The sequence below is a fragment of the Pristiophorus japonicus genome, chromosome 8 (genome assembly GCF_044704955.1).
Source record: "Pristiophorus japonicus isolate sPriJap1 chromosome 8, sPriJap1.hap1, whole genome shotgun sequence".
In the NCBI taxonomy this organism is placed as follows: domain Eukaryota; kingdom Metazoa; phylum Chordata; class Chondrichthyes; family Pristiophoridae; genus Pristiophorus; species Pristiophorus japonicus.
Genome location: NC_091984.1, coordinates 78,231,222 through 78,248,639, shown reverse-complemented (window position 1 = coordinate 78,248,639; position 17,418 = coordinate 78,231,222). Strand labels below are relative to the sequence as shown.

At 44.5% G+C, this 17,418-nt stretch overlaps 1 protein-coding gene across 1 annotated transcript in view; it reads right to left on the bottom strand.

Moving 5' to 3' along the window:
* The window catches only part of dab1a (DAB adaptor protein 1a), a 210,103-nt gene that overhangs the window by 111,122 nt on the left and 81,563 nt on the right, over positions 1 to 17,418 (bottom strand). The window contains exons 11-13 of the mRNA XM_070888232.1: positions 5,929 to 5,991; positions 4,995 to 5,121; positions 4,133 to 4,639 (exon numbers count right to left, since the gene is read on the bottom strand). Coding sequence (XP_070744333.1) covers positions 4,133 to 4,639; positions 4,995 to 5,121; positions 5,929 to 5,991 — 697 coding nt within the window. The remainder of the gene's footprint in view (positions 1 to 4,132; positions 4,640 to 4,994; positions 5,122 to 5,928; positions 5,992 to 17,418) is intronic.

Below are 17,418 nucleotides of genomic sequence, written 5' to 3'. Positions count from 1 at the left end.
GACCTTCCATGAGAGGTGGGCACTGGAGGGACTGGAGTGCATCATCACCCCGGCAACCAAATTTTAATTTGATTTAAGTCTCCATTAAAGTTTTATTTGGAAATTTTTGGGTTCTAGTGTCCTTACCAAAAGGGTGCACTTGATTGAATTCCACTTTAAAATAATTGTAGAGCTTTGCATTGTGAGTGGCTTAGCCAGTAACATGATGTTCACAAGACTCAATAAAACCCCATCAGTTGGCTCTAGGTCATCCATGATGAGGTATGCAGTTGTGAGCCGAGTGGATGAACTGATAATGTGTAGTGTGATTGTTAAATCTTTGTTAATAAACCAACTAGTTCTTCATAGTCCTTATTAGTCAGGAAATTGTGTTCGGAAAATTGATGGGATTAAAGGCCAATAAATCCCTAGGGCCTGATAGTCTGCATCCCAGAGTACTTAAGGAAGTGGCCCTAGAAATAGTGGATGTATTGGTGGTCATTTTCCAACATTCTAGAGACTCTGGATCAGTTCCCATGGATTGGAGGGTAGCTAATGTAACACCACTTTTTAAAAAGGACGGGATTATAGACTGGTTAGCCTGACATCGGTAGTGTGGAAAATGTTGGAATCAATTGGAAAGCAGTGACAGGATCAGTCCAAGTCAGCATGGATTTTTGAAAGGGAAATCATGCTTGACAAATCTTCAAGAATTTTTTGAGAATGTAACTAGTAGAGTGGACAAGGGAGAACCAGTGGATGTGGTGTATTTGGGCTTTCAAAAGGCTTTTGACAAGGTCCCACACAAGATATTAGTGTGCAATATTAAAGCATATGGTATTGGGGGTAATGTATTGACGTGGATAGAGAACTGTTGGCAGACAGGAAGCAAAGAGTAGGAATAAACGGGTCCTTTTCAGAATGGCAGGCAGTGACTAGTGGGGTACCGCAAGGTTCAGTGCTGGAACCCCAACTATTTACAATGTACATTAATGATTTAGACAAAGGAATTGAATGTAATATCTCCAAGTTTGCAGATGACACTAAGCTGGGTGGCAGTGTGAGCTGAGAGGAGGATGCTAAGAGGCTGCAGGTTGACTTGGACAGGTTAGGTGAGTGGACAAATGTATGGCAGATGCAGTATAATGTTGATAAATGTGAGATTATCCACTTTGGTGGCAAAAACAGGGAGGCAGAATATTATCTGAATGGTGACAGATTAGGAGAAGGGGAGGTGCAATGACACCTGGGTGTCATGGTACATCAGTCATTAAAAGTTGGCATACAGGTACAGCAGGCAGTGAAGAAGGCAAATGGCATGTTGGCCTTCATAGCGAGAGGATTTGAGTATAGGAGCAGGGAGGTCTTACTGCAGTTGTACATGGCTTTGGTGAGGCCACACCTTGAATATTATGTACAGTTTTGGTCTCCTAATCTGAGGAAGGATATTCTTGCTATTGAGGGAGTGCAGCGAAGGTTCACCAGACTGATTCCCAGGATGGCAGGACTGATATATGAAGAAAGACTGGACCGACAAGGCTTATATTCACTGGAATTTAGAAGAATGAGAGGGGATCTCATCGAAACATATAAAATTCTGACAGGATTGGACAGGTTAGATGCAGGTAGAATGTTCCCGATGCTGGGGAAGTCCAGAAGCAGGGGTCACAGTCTAAGGATAAGGGGTAAGCCATTTAGGACCGAGATGAGGAGAAACTTCTTCACTCAGAGAATTGTGAACCTGTGGAGTTCTCTACCACAGAAAGTTGTTGAGTCCCATTTGTTAGATACTTTCAAATGGGAGTTAGATGTGGCCCTTACGGCTAAAGGGATCAAAGGGTATGGAGAGAAAGCAGGAATGGGGTACTGAAGCTGCATGATCAGCCATGATCTTATTGAATGGTGGTGCAGGCTCCAATGGCCGAATGGCCTACTCCTGCACCTATTTTCTATGTTTCTATGTTTCTATAGCAATGTCTTGCTATGGATACAGAAATCATATTCCTGATGATTTCCCCTCAATGTAAAAAGTAATTATATCAAGAAAAGAGAAGTCTTGGGCGCCCAGATGGCTCACTGGGTAAAGACACTTCCTAACATGGTGTAAAGCCATAGAGAGAGGATCTGTCAGGATTCAGAGCTGTGAAGAGAATGCTGCTGATTGTTCATTTTTTTCCCTGACCAGATAAGGCATATCAGAATTCCAACTCCTGATTACGGTTCAGTGACCCATGCTGAGAATTCACATGTGCGGATATCAGGGGGCCGAAATTCACTGTCCCCGAAGGGACGGCTACCACGGAGTTTGGGCAGACGATCGAAAAAATCGATGGGCCGCCGCGTTTGGGTACTTTTCCCTCCCCGAGCCATGTTCAGCTCGGGGAAGATTTGAGCGATGTTCACTTCAGTCGGAAACGGCACGGTGAAGCCGCTGTAAAGGTAACTTTCCAGCGGTGAGCTCTGCAGCGTGCAGGCCGCTGAACAGAGGCAAGGACAGGGATTTTCAGCTGCAAAAAGATAAGACTTTTCCCGACAGTGCCCCGCAAGATATTCGATACGTTGCTCGAACAGGACACCGCTGGAGTGTTGCCGCGATCGGGGCCCTTTGGTAGGGAAATAGTTTTATTAATTTTAGTGTTTTTATTTCAGATTCCAGCATCCACTGTATTTATCTTTTCCATATAGTTTTATTAATTGTTTTGGCTCCATTCAACCTGCTGAGTGCTGCTCAGAGGTTTGCACGTACCCCTGTACTTTTGTACAACTTTCAGGTCTGACTCTTTAGTGGAGGCCTGTGGGCTGCAGAGATCTGCTTGGCAGGGTTCCCCCTGAGGATGGGAGGAGCATTGGGAGGGCAAAACCTGGTACATCTGCTCAGAAACAGGGCGTCACACAGGAGAAGGTGTCGCCGTCAGCACCATACAGAGAGGCAAGGGAGGCAGCAGCCATGATTCGTTCAATCTGCGCCAGACCAGTGTGCCCGCCGTCTTGACTGGCCCGAATCAGGATTGCGGTTGGCTGCTTGGGGACAAGGGATATCCCCCTGTGCACTTGGCTGCTCACTCCACTGCAGAACCCCAGGACAGCGCCAGAGCATGCAAAAATGATGCTCATTGTGCCACCAGGTGCATCATCGAGCAGTGCATAGGCATCCTTAAGCAGAAGTTCCAGTGCCTGGACCGGTCTGGTGGCACCTTGCAGTACTTTCCTCAATGGGTCTCCATAATCGTCGTGGTCTGCTGCATGCTGCACAACCTGGCCATCATGAGGAGACAGCTGCTGGAGGTCGAGCCAGCATTACCACCTGAGGAGGAGGATGAGGAGACGCAGGAGGAGGAGGAGGAGGAGAAGAGGAGGAGGATCCCCATCGCCCCAGAGCTAGGATGCGAAACCCATCGCCACCCTGGAAGGGCCGGGTACAGACTGGCCACCACCATCCTGACACCGCCCCTGCAATTTCCCTCCATGTATTATATACTGCTTGTCTGCCAGGTCTCCCCATGTCAGGAAACAGTATTCTTCTTCTGTCCTCCACACCGTCCATCAGTGTCTCCAGCTACATATCAGTGAACCTGTTGGCTCTCCTTGCACCTCTTACACCAGCCATCCTTCCAAACTCCTTTCAACCTCCTTCCTCCCTCAGGGCCTTGTTGCAAACCCTGGCCTTTAAGCAGCTGGCCCATTAGAAACCCTTACCTGCAAGCTGAATTTCTCAGTGGTGATAATGCTCAAATTAAGACAGCCACACCACTGAAAATTCCACTTTGGAAGTGTTCATTAGCGCTGGAACCCATTTGTTCACTTTTGGAGCTGAATATGGGGTGGCCCAGCCATGAAAAAATTCCAGTGCTAATGGCCACAAAAAGGTGGGTTGGAGCACCAGCTTTCCAGCGGGACTGAATTTTGGGCCTCAGGTACAGGCAGGATCAAGCTGAACTGTGACTTCTTCCTCCATTGAAAAACCCACTACCATGCAAATGTTTTGGTTCATGTTGTGATGAATGGCCATTAAGTTGATGTGCTGGAGAGTGACAGACACATGTGGAGCCATGCCCCAGCATAAGAAAGGAGAAAATCAGAGGAAAAATAGAAAAGACTTTTCACAAGTACACATGCAGTTACAGAAGAAGACAATAACTGTGGAGAAACTCACGTGAATTGGTTGATGATGGCGTGGAGTTGGAGGTTGCTGGGGTAAGATTTAACTGAGAGATATCAAAGTCATCCGCATCATCCATCTCCTGTGCCACTCCCACTTTGTTAAAATAGCTTGTGAAGGCATCTGAGGTGCATGAGAGAGGCAATTGCTCACTCTTTCTCGATGGCACTGCTGGGGGTTTGACCATTTGGAATTCTTTAAACATCTCCTTCCCCATTTTCTCTTTTGGTTTCTCTTCTTGATGACTGGCAATGGTAGGTTGACCAGCAGATAAGGCTGCTTTGAACATGGCAGTTTGTAGTGGCATAGGAGTTTGTGCTGACATAAAGACAGTGGGCTGGAATGGGCTTCCAACGGGGGCCCACTGCTGCTGAACAGCAAATAAGGTAGGTTGGCCCCACGCCGTTGGTTGAACTCCAGCTAACAAAGGATTGATGATATTTTGAGCACCCGATTGTTGTGCCCAGACTGCGGGTGGCACTGCTCCCATTGTGACATATCCTGCCAAAATGTTGAAAGAAAATGAACATTAAAGATAGCTGTCAGGTGACTGTTTACTCTCACTTGCTATGACACTATCATACTAAATAAGGCAATCATTCAAAAATCTACATTTTGATTAATCTCTCAGAGTTTTGCATCAAGTTACCTTTGGAGATAACGCAGAAACTTTGAAAGACCTTTCCTGAGAAGATGAAATATGGTGGGAACAATACATTATATAGTTGATTCTATATAGCCCCGGGAAGGAATGAACTTGAATGGGCCTTTTCTTGATCCAGGATTTTTTGTGTGTGCATTATTGTTAACTAACATGGCTTTTCTCCATGATAAAGTGGACCAAGGTTAAGCTTACCTGTGGGCACAGCAGCAGTGCTGAAAGGAACAGATCCAAACAAGTCAGGTCTCCCTGGTGGCTGAACACTTAGAACTCCAGCGGCAAATGTGTCTGGTCCAAGGGCGTTAGCTGGTGATGCTGGGGTCTGGGCAAGGTACAAATCATGCAGATTTAGTGATGCTCGCATCTGGATCAGATACAAAAGACTCATATGTCCTTATTGGGCACAACTTTTAAAATCAAAGTATCATCAAATCCTTCTGTGCTCTTAGAATTTCAATAATTCTCAGAGCTTTAAAAAGGAAGCCTTTGGTTTCAGAAAGATTATCAAAGTCAACTCATCATTGTTGCAGATATTTTCTGCGTTTATCCAGAATGAAACCTACTCAAATAAAATTATATTGTGGTATTTAGGGATTTAATTGTTTCTATTTATTTTGATGATTTAGTTCATGAAAGCTGATTTGAAAATTCACAGCAATGACCTATCTGCTGCCAGCTTTGCTACTACATCATCTCAACTAGATGGAAAAGCTTGATGTTTTTTCTTGCACATATTAACATGATATGAAAATGACAAACAGCTGGAATGCTGTTGCAAGTAAAAGATCAGTAATAAGGATTTTCAGCAGTAACCGAATGAATGCTGTCCCTAACAGTGCCTTATTATGGAATTTATATGTGTCTTTTGTAAACATAATCCGGAGAAACAGTTACATTCGAATGGTTTATTCTCGTCCAAGCCTCTGAGAATGTGCTGGAAAGATTTGACACACTATTAATCATTGTATGTAAAATTTTATGTAAAAGTTTATAAAAGTGACCTTGGAAACTGGTTTAAACAATGTCCTTTCTTTACATTTTTGTTTCTGTGCAGTCAACAAATTAGACAACAAAACTGTTGCTATGGGTACCTGAATAACATTGATGAATTTTTTAAAATGGCACTTACCCCAGGGGATGTAATGTCAGGGGGAGTAGACATATCACCAAAGAGGTCTAACTGATTAATTGTCTGTAAAGAAACACACCCGTTAGATCATTGTCCCATCATAATATACATAGCCTACTTTGCCATAGGCATAACATTTTTGTTTTTTAAATACATTTTGGGACCATTAACGGATCAGTGTCCATTGAGATTAAATATATACACTGAGCTTGTTTAAAGGGGCATAGTAAGTTCTAATGGCATCGGCCTGAAATCTTAACTCTGTTTCTCTCTCCACAGATGCTGCCTGACCTGCTGAGTATTTCTAGCATTTTCTCTTTTTATTTCAGAAATTACAAGGATATTTTCATCTACTTATTATAGCAACAGAGCACCCCAATTTTCTGATTGGACAAAGAGAAAGGAGGAAGGTTCCCTTTGTGATGGTCATTGAGTAGTTTAGGGTGCCCTGCAGAAGATTACCACAACTGTGAATGTTCACCTACTGCACAATTCAGTTGCAGTGCTAGAAGATGTTTAATGAGCTGCCAATTCCTTCAAGGTAGGAGACGCCACCATAACTTTACATTGATGGCATGTATTAAGAATGCAAGATATCCAGAGTTACTAACACCCACACATGAATACTTCCCATGAATACTCATTATGTAGATGGTAGCCTTCACAACAGTAAGCTTGCCCTGTAAGTGTTGCTTCTCTCACACTTTTACTGGACTAACAATCCAGAGAATATGAGTTCAAATCCCAAATGGTAGTTTGAGAATTAGAACTCAAGTTTTAAAAAGACTGGAAGTAAGAAAGTTGGTATCAGAAAAAGCAATCATGAAACTATTGGATTGCTTTAAAAACCCAATTGGTTCACTAATGTCCTTTAGGGAAGGAATCCTGCTGTCTTTACCTGGTATGGCCGATATGTGACTCCAGTCCCACACCAACATGGTTAACTCTCAACTGTCCTTTGAAATGGCCTCGTAAGCCATTCAATTGTATAAAACCCCAACTCAAGTGGTTCAAGGTGGTCCATCACCACCACCATTTCAGACCAACTAGGGATGGGCAATAAATGCCAGCCATGACAGCGATGCCTCCATCCTCAGAATGAATATAATACTGTATATAAAAATTCCTCCGTACATTTCCCCCTAAGACATCCTTCCATCTACTATACTTGCATGATGCTTTTCTCATGTAATCACACCGACTGCACACAGTCTGTCATCAACAACAAGGACTGGCATTTATAATAGGGCCTTTAATACAGATTGGCCATTTGACCATGATGGCGAAGGGGAAACATGGGCAAGGGATGTAGATGGAATCATGGTAAAGCCTATCCAATTCTCACCAGACATCAATATTTGTACACAAACAACAACTTTTCAGCACACATCACCAAATATCAGTGTGTGGAGTGGGAGCCCTGCCTGATTTTCATCCTCCCTAGTCTAGGGATACTAAGGTCAATTGTAGCACCTAATACTGGCTCACTGGAGATCAGCTCAATCAGTACAGACCATCAATGGAGTCTGGGATCTTTAGTGGTTCAATACAATACATGTAGTGCTCGGCCAAGCCAGCAGGGGGAGCTGTTGGGCTGATTATTCATGCTGACTTCCTGTTTGAAGGAAGTATTTAAAACAGGTTTAGAAAAATGATGGTCTTGAAATTCAAGGAGTCCTGCTCCATTACAATTAGTGTGGCAAAGTGGAACCCTTATCCGCCCATGTACCTTGACCTAGATACGTCCTAAATTGTGGGGACGCTATCATTTAAATACTCAGGATAGATGGCTGAGTAAGGCTGTCTCAGAGGTGCCCACCTCGACATTACACTGGAAAATCAGAGCCGCTCTGATGGCTGAAAGGAGGACCAGAAAGGGGCTCCTTTAAACGGAAAGTCAGAATGAATAATCAGCTCAACAGCTCCCCCTGCTGGCTTGGCTGAGCACTACATCATGTATTGTATTGAACCACTGAAGATTCCAGACTCCATTGATGGTTTGTGCTGATTGAGCTGATCTCCAGTGAACCAGCAGTAGGTGCTACAATTGACCTCAGAGAGGTAAAGCTGTCAACAGTGGCCTAGAAATTCAGGCATGCCCATTTTTGGCCAGGTGTGAGGCACGGGGAGCGAACCCTATGCCTCAATGACGAGGCCCAAGGCCCCACCAATATTGGGCCTTAGACCTCAATCCCGCAAGCCGGTGAGCTGCGGAGAGCAAGAGTAATGGGGCGAGGCTTACCTCTAACATCACAAGATTAATGGCATGTAGAACACTATATTGTGACACAAGAAGACCAAGGAATTTTTTGTTACTCCACTCTTAATACCAGAGCAGTTAAACAACTTTATAATAACCAATTCATGTAATCTAAACATTATTAACTCAATATGCTGATTAATTAAATTTCTCTGCAGACCATGATGGCCTAATTTCTCAAACATAACATCAAACAATTAAAATCAAATAGAAGCACCATACTTTCAAGCTGCCCTACTCTTTCGACTGTTTCAAAAGTCTTGCTTCTGTCCTCATCCCTGGATTACAGCATTTGTATCCCTCCCTGTTCCTAACTTGATTAGTCTCATACTAAAAGACTAATTAGGCTTCTGATGAGGAGAGATACTGGCATGGTAATCCAGGGATTAGGACAGAAGGAAGACTTTCTTGAATTAGCAGTCCCTGAATTACAGATCAATATCTCGGAATCTCCACAACCTGGTTAGTCTTTCTTTCTGTCCCAAGCAGAGTGAGCAAGTCAGAGCTCAGTACTGTCCTGTATCCTAAGACCAGACCCCCCCAGGTCGCCTCATCGCTTTTAAGAAAAGGGAGTGCAACATCTCCTATTGAGTTCTTTTAGATCAAAGAATTGCTTTGAGAAAATCCAGAGCAAAGACCACAACTCTTTCCTTACATTATTTTCCCATCCACTTTTCTGTCCCATAGTCTTTTTCACGCTGTCCCTCCATTTCTGAGGTTCAATTCTATACTTCCTTATTTCACCCCTCTTCCTGTTTTGCTTCATGTGTTACTCTTCCCCTTTCTCTGATTTCTCTCTGTTACTCTCTTCCTGTGTCTCCCCTATTGTTTAACCACCACCTGAGTTCTCTCCATACTTTTGTTCTTGCATTAGAGTTTTAAAACATACAAAAATATAATTATATTAAATTTTAAAAACACATTTTATTGTTTAAAAACCCTGCCCACTAAGGTAAGTCTATTTTTAACCCTAATTACAAAACTTAAAAAAAAAATCAGAAAAATATATATTTTTTCGAAGGCATTTATTAACTTTAATTTCAATTAATTTTAATTATGTGAGGTGTGTTTTATATTTTTTATTATGGTGTTTAGTGTGTTTGTTTTTTTTTCTCATTAATAGCAATGAGAACTCGTAGATGCGGAGTTCCCATTGCGATTAATGAGAATGCTGTGGAATACTGTACCTGATTGGTTGAGCAGTCACACGTGACTGCACCTTCTGCATGGGAACCTAGAAGACGGGAGCGTGCTTCGCAGCGCGGGAAGAGAAGGCCTCCCCACCGGAATCTCAGGCTCCTCCTGGACCACCAGGTAGATTTGCAGAAATTTTTCAGGTCGGAGACATCCGCCCGCGAGAAGCCTCCGACTGCAATTTCTGGGCCACTGTGTTTAAATGATTGTATGTTTCTGCTCGAGACAAGTAAAGGGTTAATGCATAAGCTATGTTTTACTTGAGAATGCATAAGTTTCACTTTCCTTGAAGACTTGGCTCAGACAATGATTTTAATGAGTTAAATTAGAGAACGCATAACATTTTGACTTAGCGCCCGAACTCGGGCGAAGCCAAGGCCCGCCCAAGTGCTGCTCAAAGGACCGCCGATGGCCGCCGAGAGACTGGGCGGTACTTTGCCTGGAAGATTCCTCTAAAAAAGAGGTAGCAGTACCGCCCGGCTCATGCCGTCAATCTGGGCGGCAGCGGGCAGGAGCTCTCAATCTCGGCGGCAAATGCGTTTTCTGCCCAAGTGCCACCAAGGATGGAGTCGGGACCAGGGGGAATGGAAGACCTGGAAATAAAAATCATAGCAAAATAAAAACACCGCAACACCTTCAGGGGACCCCATCCAGGTAAGTCGCTGTAAATTTAAAAATAACCTTTTTTCCGTTCTCCGTACTTACCGTTGGGATTAGAACAGCCTCCACGCAGCGGTCCTTCTCCCTGTTGGCGTCGACTCCCGCCCACACCAATCTGGTAGCTCGGCGGGCGGGAGGCCAATTACGCTACTTGGAAACCAGAGGACGTCAACAGGCGGTTCCTGGTGGGTACTCCCCTCCCGCCTACTCCAGCCCAAGTGGAAAATGGCACAGAGGGGAGACCGGCAGCAAAACTCGCCGGTAGCAGGCGGCAGTGGGCAGTAAGGCCACCAATATCGGGGCCTTATTCTTTAATTTGGCCAATGAAGGCCCAAGCTAATGTTTCTTCCATTATTATTAATAACCACTTATAATGCTATGGTAGAATTTGGAGTTTGTTTAACAGAACTGCTTGCAAATATAATTAAAAGTTAATTGGTGAAAAAGAATAGAAGGAATGGGAGCACTTCAGCTAGTCCAACTCCCTCGCCCTTTTCATGACGACAAAGAGCTTATTATTAGGAAAGAATGGGAATTCACGAGATCTGGCTGCCACATTTCAAGATTTCTCTGGCTTTTAATTTTCTGAAAGCAATTCATTGATCTAAAGGAACCCAATAGGAGATGTTGCACTCCCTTTTTAAAAAAAGAAAGGATTAACAAGGAGCATATCCTTTTACTGGTGTGCAGAGGCCTCTACCGTGGGGAAGGAAATCCCATCAGCCCCAGCCCAGCCAGTCAATCCAGGTTGTCCCAAGTGCAGCATTCACATGGCACCCAGAAGTGAGTGATTGAGCAGCTGAGCAGAGCACCGTCTGAATAGAATGTTTGCCAGCCGTGCCGATTTTCCACATCAAGCACAGACAAGTGAACACTGGGCTCCAAATGCCAACTGCCACTGGAAAGGTCACGGTTGGAAATGTTTGTTTCCCTTTTTACTCCTATATTATTTTTCAAGTTGAACCTTTCATCGTTGAACAAATTGACTGGATTAACTGTCAATCAACCAGTAATCCCCTTCATAACCAGCAACACTTTAATTAGGTCACTTTAAAGTTAACTTTTCCTCATTAAGTAAATTCCTGATATCTAGAATCATATTTATGGTTTGCCTCTGTACCCTTTCAAGAGCATAAATTTATTCAGTGATCTTACTTTCTTCAAAAGGCAACTGAATAAAAAAATCTCATTGGAGAATAAGGGCTGGAGTTTCCTGAGATCGTCATAAGAATGGCAGAACATGACCTCCGCCCACTGGCCTCCCACTGCATTTACCATGGGGGCCTCATTTAATATGCAGCACAAGATTTCAATGAGAACCCCACTCCTCACTGGGTGCCTGTCACAGGGTGGTTTTGCACAGCAGTTAAAAGGCTTTGCAGCCGAAACAGCTGGAAACACAGCAAGTGACTCAGAGGAAGCAGGGCGGGTACATGAAGAGAGAGAGAGAGAGAGAGAGAGAGAGAAAGAGAGAACGTGTATGTGCACCGGAGCTGCCCCGAAGGTTGAAACATAATGGCAGAAGGACTAGCACTATTTGGAGTGTCTGCAATAACCAAAGTGCTAGGATTCGCTGAAGCTGCAGTAGAAATAATCCTGTCAGAGATATGAGCAAGAAGACAATGGCTCTTCCGCACCCAGGGAGTCAAACCTCAGCAAAAGGATGTGCTGGCAGTCTGGAAGGAGGTGATCAATATCAACTCTACCTACTCCCATGGTCCACCCTCTGGAGACCTTAGCTCATCAAGAAATCTGCTGCCCCTATTCTAAGTCTTGCTTATCACCCTTGTACTTGCTAACCTACATTGATTCACATTGTGCCTTCAGCCAGCTAGGCCCCACACTCTGGAATTCCTTCCCTAACTTCTCCACTTCCCTCTCCTCCTTTGAGACCCTCCTTAACAACAATAACAACATGTATTTATATAGCATCTTTAACGCAGTAAAACATCCCAAGGTGCTTCACAGGAGTATTATGGGACAAAAAATTTGATACCAAGTCACATAAGGAGATATTAGGACAAATGACACAAATCTGGTCAAAGAGGTAGGTTTTAAGGAGTGCCTTAAAAGAGGAGAGACAGGTAGAGACGCAGAGAGATTTAGGGAGGGAATTCCAGAGCTTGGGGCCTCAGCAGCTGAAGGCACGGCTACCAATGGTTAAGCAATTATAATCAGGGATGCTCAAGGGGGGAGAATTAGAGGGGTGCAGACATCTCGGTGGGTTGTGGGGCTGGAGGAGATTACAGAGATAGGGAGGGGTGAGGCCATGGGGAGATTTGAAAACAATGATGAGAATTATGAATTCAGGGTGTTGCTTAACCGGGAGCCAATGTAAGTCAGCGAGCACAGAAGTGATGGGTCAGTGGGACTTGGTGCGAGTTAGAAGAAGGGCAGCTGAGTTTTGGATCACCTCTAGTTTATGGAGGGTCGAATGTGGGAGGCCAGCCAGGAGTGCATTGGCACAGTCAAGTCTAGATGTAACAAAGGTATGGATGAGGGCTTCAGCAGCAGATGAGCTGAGGTAAGGGCGGAGATGGGTGATATTACGGAGGTGGAAATAGGCGGTCTTAGTTAAGCTGCGGATATGTGGTCGAGATCGGATTTTGGGGCAAATATGACACCAAGGTTACGAACAGTCTGGTTCAGCCTCAGACAGAAGTTGGGGAGAGGGATGGAGTCAGTGACTAGGGAACGGAGTTTGTGGTGGGGACCGAAAACAATGGCTTTGGTCTTCCCAATATTCAATTGGAGAAAATTTCTGCTCATCCAGAACTGGATGTCGGACAAGCAGTCTGCCAATTTAGAGACCGAGGAGGGATCAAGAGAAGTGATAGTGAGGTAGAGCTGGGTGTCATCAGCATGCATGTGGAAACTGACGCTGTGTTTTCGGATGATGTCGCCAAGGGGCAACTTGTAAATGAGAAATAGGAGGGGATCAAAGCTAGATCCTTGGGGGACACCAGAGGGTATGATGTGGGGCAGGAATAGAGGCTACGATTAGATAGATAAGAATGGAATCAGGCGAGTGCAGTCCCACCCAGCTGAACGACGGTGGAGAGGTGGAGAAGGATAGAGTGGTCAACCGTGTCAAAGGCTGCAAACAAGTCAAGCAGGACGATGAGGGATAGTTTGCCTTTGTCACAGTCACAAAGGATGGAATTTGTGACTTTGATGAGAGCTGTTTCGGTACTGTGGCAGATGCAGAAACCGGATTGGAGGGATTCAAACATGGAATTGCGGGAAAGATGGGCACGGATTTGGGATGTGACTACATGTTCAAGGACTTTGGAGAGGAAAAGGAGGTTGGAGATGGGGCGGTAGTTTGCAAGGACGGAGGGGTCGATGCTTGTTTTTTTAAGGAGAGGGGTGATGACGGCAGATTTGAGGGAGAGGGTGACAGTACCTGGTGAGAGAACCATTAACAATGTCAGCTAACATAGGAGCCAGAAAAGGAAGTTGGGTGGTCAGAAATTTGTTGGGAATAGAGTCGAGGGAGCAGGAAGTGGGTCTCATAGACAGGGTGAGCTTGGAAAGGTCATCAGGGCAGATGTGAGAAAGATGTGTCAGCGCTAGGGCAGGGGGGATCCTTAACATCCATCTCTTTGACCAACCTAATATGTGCTTTTGCTTTGCGCCCATTTTATTTTGATTATTATGCTCTCTGAGGACATTTTTCTGCTTAAAGGTGTAATATAAATGGAAGTTGTTGTTGACATAAGTGCAATTCAGGAAAAACACAAAAGAGGAAATCAATCTTCTTGGAAGCAGCTTTAACAGTAGAGGAGATGTGAGAGTTCCAGCTCAGTTCAGGGGAGAAATTAAGGACAATTAAATGTAAGTGGTGCTTGTTGTTGGTAAGATTTGTGAAAAGCATGAAGAAACTATGGGGTCAAAATTCAGCAGCGCAAGAAAGCTGGTGCACTTATGATTTTTTCTTTGTACTTACTGCACGGATCCTTGATGCGGTCGGAAAAAACATTTTCAGGACTCTGAAATGTTTTCAAAGTCCCAGAGGAAATGTACTATAACAAGGGCAGGCCATAGACTCAAAGCTAGGCTGAGTGGCTGAATATGGGGCAGACCGGGACTCCGTCGCTGTGAATCAGCGGTGGAGTAGTGGTGATGTCACAGCACGTGTGCGTCACCACGCTCTCTCCCCTCCATTAAAGGAGAGAGATTCGTCATTTTTTATCTTCGGCCACCCAAGAAGAGGTGCCAGGCTGCCCGTTGGCAGCCCGGCTGAACCCGGGAGCAGTATTTTGCCGGCTGATCGGGAGTCGGCTGGCAAACATTATTACATAGCGACCGCATCAGTGGGCCCTCCCCTTGAAGGGCCGCCATGCTGCCGGGCCACATACAGTCTTCAGAGGGTGCACCAACAGAAAAACCTGTCGGGGACGCCATGCGGCGGGGGATCGATTGATGCGACTGAATTTCGGGTGGAAGATTTTTAAGGTGAGGGAAAGCTTTCGGCGGTCATCAGAATCGGGCGGTATCGGGTCCAGGCCAAAAAATTCCCGACCTGAATTTAGGTCGAGTCGGCCAGTTGACCCCAAAGCGCTGGCCATGGGATTCCCATGCATGGCCACTGCTAACGGACAGTAATTGGTCCTTCTGAGACCCCCTGTGCATCTTTGAAGGATTGAAGGAAGTAAGATTTTCATTCGCCCATTGAAGGGAGGAGATATACTTATTCAACCATTTCACTGAGAAAGAACTGGAGAGCAGTGAAAGTATGCGATCGAAACCAAGTTGATAGATAGGTAAAGCAAACTCCTCAGCAAAGGGTTTGCATGATGAGCACAGGAAGTGTTTGGTGTGAATAAGCAACAAAAATCTTTGATAGAACAATAATTTTTAAAAAATGCCAGTTGAACGAATTTAAAATAATCTCAATTACACATTAATGTGAATAGAAAACTATGTGAGTTCATGACTATCAATGGCTAATTGAGTGCTAATTTGTTGCAAAAATTCAATCTTGGAATATTGCCCATACCTAGCTGCTCTGAGAAGGCCTTCTACGTACTCCCTCTGCAAACCTTAGCTCATCACGAACCACTGCAGTCCGTGTGAACAACTGAATGGCTTGCTAGGCCACTTCAGAACCAATCACATTGGTGTGGCCATAGAGTTACATATGGGTAAGAACAGCTTGTTTTGTTTCCTAAAGATCATTAGTGAATCAGTTGAGTTGTTCAACCCAACAACTTCATCGTCACCTTTACTGATACCAGCTTTTTATTTCCAGCTTTTTAAAAACTGAATTAAAAGTGTCACGGTGGGATTTGAACTCACATTCTCTGGATTTTTAGCCCAGGCCTCTGGATTACTACTCCAGTAACATAACCACTACAGTATCGTACCCTCTGTATCTTTGAAGACTAAAGGAAGTAAGATAAGATCAAAAATAACAGATTTAAGAAAACTAACTTACAGGATGAAAATGATTGAATTTTGGAACACACATGTTTAAATACAATTTGGAATAATCCCCAAATAATTAAAAAGCTTGAGTTTGATAATATCAACAGAGTACCTGGGACATCCAATTGGCTCCATTACTGTCTTGCCCTGATGATAACATTTTGAAGTGAATATTTGAAAACCGGTTTCCTTCCTCAAACCTGACTTGAGTTAAACCACTTCCTCATTTTACTCTCCAGAGCAATTACAATACTCCAATCAAGAACGTAATCACAATTGGACTGGCTAGTCCAAGTCATTTTACTCATGTACTGCTGTAGGTTAGTCCAAAAACTGGAAATAGAGACAAATTACTAAGAGGAAATTGCCTTTAGTGTTACCTGCAGCAGATATCAGCACCAATATTACCAGTGATGTTTCACACCAGATTATCAGCAGCCAATTACTACTGAAACTGGTGCAGGATACAATTCAAGTGGAGTGTGCAGACTTAGGACATTGCTTTGATGTTGTTATTGGTTAGAGTGACAGAGAGCCAAAAGGCCTGAACTATACTCCTGCATCTGTGTTACATTTTGGTTAGACAGATGAAGTTCAGCCCATGGGTGGTTAAATGCATGCACGGAGTTCCACTCACCAGCGTTTGGATGTTCATTAAATGTTAATGCTAACAAAGAGCTGAGTGCATCATCTTGACACCTCAAGGAAATTACACAGCCAGAACCACTTATAAGCACTGCAAACAGGCTTATTAATATACAATTTTATACTGTCTCTAAGTCAAATATAACAGTTGCTCAGATAACAGAGTAAATAACATGATTAATAAAACTACAGCTATTTATTTTCAGCAAATTTCATAAAATTCTTACCAGACTACAAAAACAGAGAATATGGTGCTTGTAACGTATTTGCTTCATGGGTTCTTTGCTTAAGAATTCATAGCAACACATTGCTATCAAGTACTAGTTGGTTTATTAACAAAGGTCTAACAATCATGCTACACATTACCAGTTCATCCACTTGGCTCACAACTGCATACCTCATCGTGGATGACCTAGACCCAACTGACTGGGATTTTATTGAGTCTTGTGAACATCACGTTACTGGCTAAGCCACTCACAATGCAACAGCTCTATAACTATTATTGCAAAAATTTTAAATCAAGTGCCCTTTTTTTCTGAGGGCACCAAAACCCACAAATTAACAATTAAACATGAAAGGGAACCTTGTCAAATCAAATTAAATTAAAATTTTGTTCCCTGTTGAAATGATGCATTCCAATCCCTCACCTCTCGCGGAAGGCTGCGAGCGAACCGGTGGACACCGTGTGCTCCATCTCCAGCGACACCATGGCGCAAATGTAGCTGTGGAAGAGAGGCAGGCAGTCGGGCTGAACGACCCCCTCGACCGCCCGCTGCCTGGACCGGCTGATGGCCCCCTTGGCCGTGCCCAGGAGCAGTCCCACGGCGAAGCCCTTCGACCTGCCCACTCCCCTCCGCACAGGGTGCCCAAAGATCAGGAGTGTGGGACTGAAGTGCAGCCAAAAATTGAGGAGCAGCCCCTTCAAATAATGGAAGAGGGGCTGCAACCTCGCACATTCAACATAAACATGGAACACGGACTCTTCCAGACCGTAGAAATTGCAGGCGGCCTGGGAGTCCATGAACCGACTTAAAAACTTATTGCATGGGACTGCCCTATGCAACACCGTCCAGGCCAAGTCCCCAATAAATAAAGGGAGGACTCCCACATAGAGAGCACGCCATTGGGGACCCCCACCTCCTCCGGATGGTGCACCATGGCATGTCTGGATGGCAGACAAGGATGGCAAAATGGAGGGTGTGCAAGAGCAGCCCATACAGGAATCCCCTCCGCGCAGAACTGAAAGGCATGGAGGGGCTGTCTCGGAGTTGGCTCAAGTTGTGAGGCGTCGGCTCCCAAGG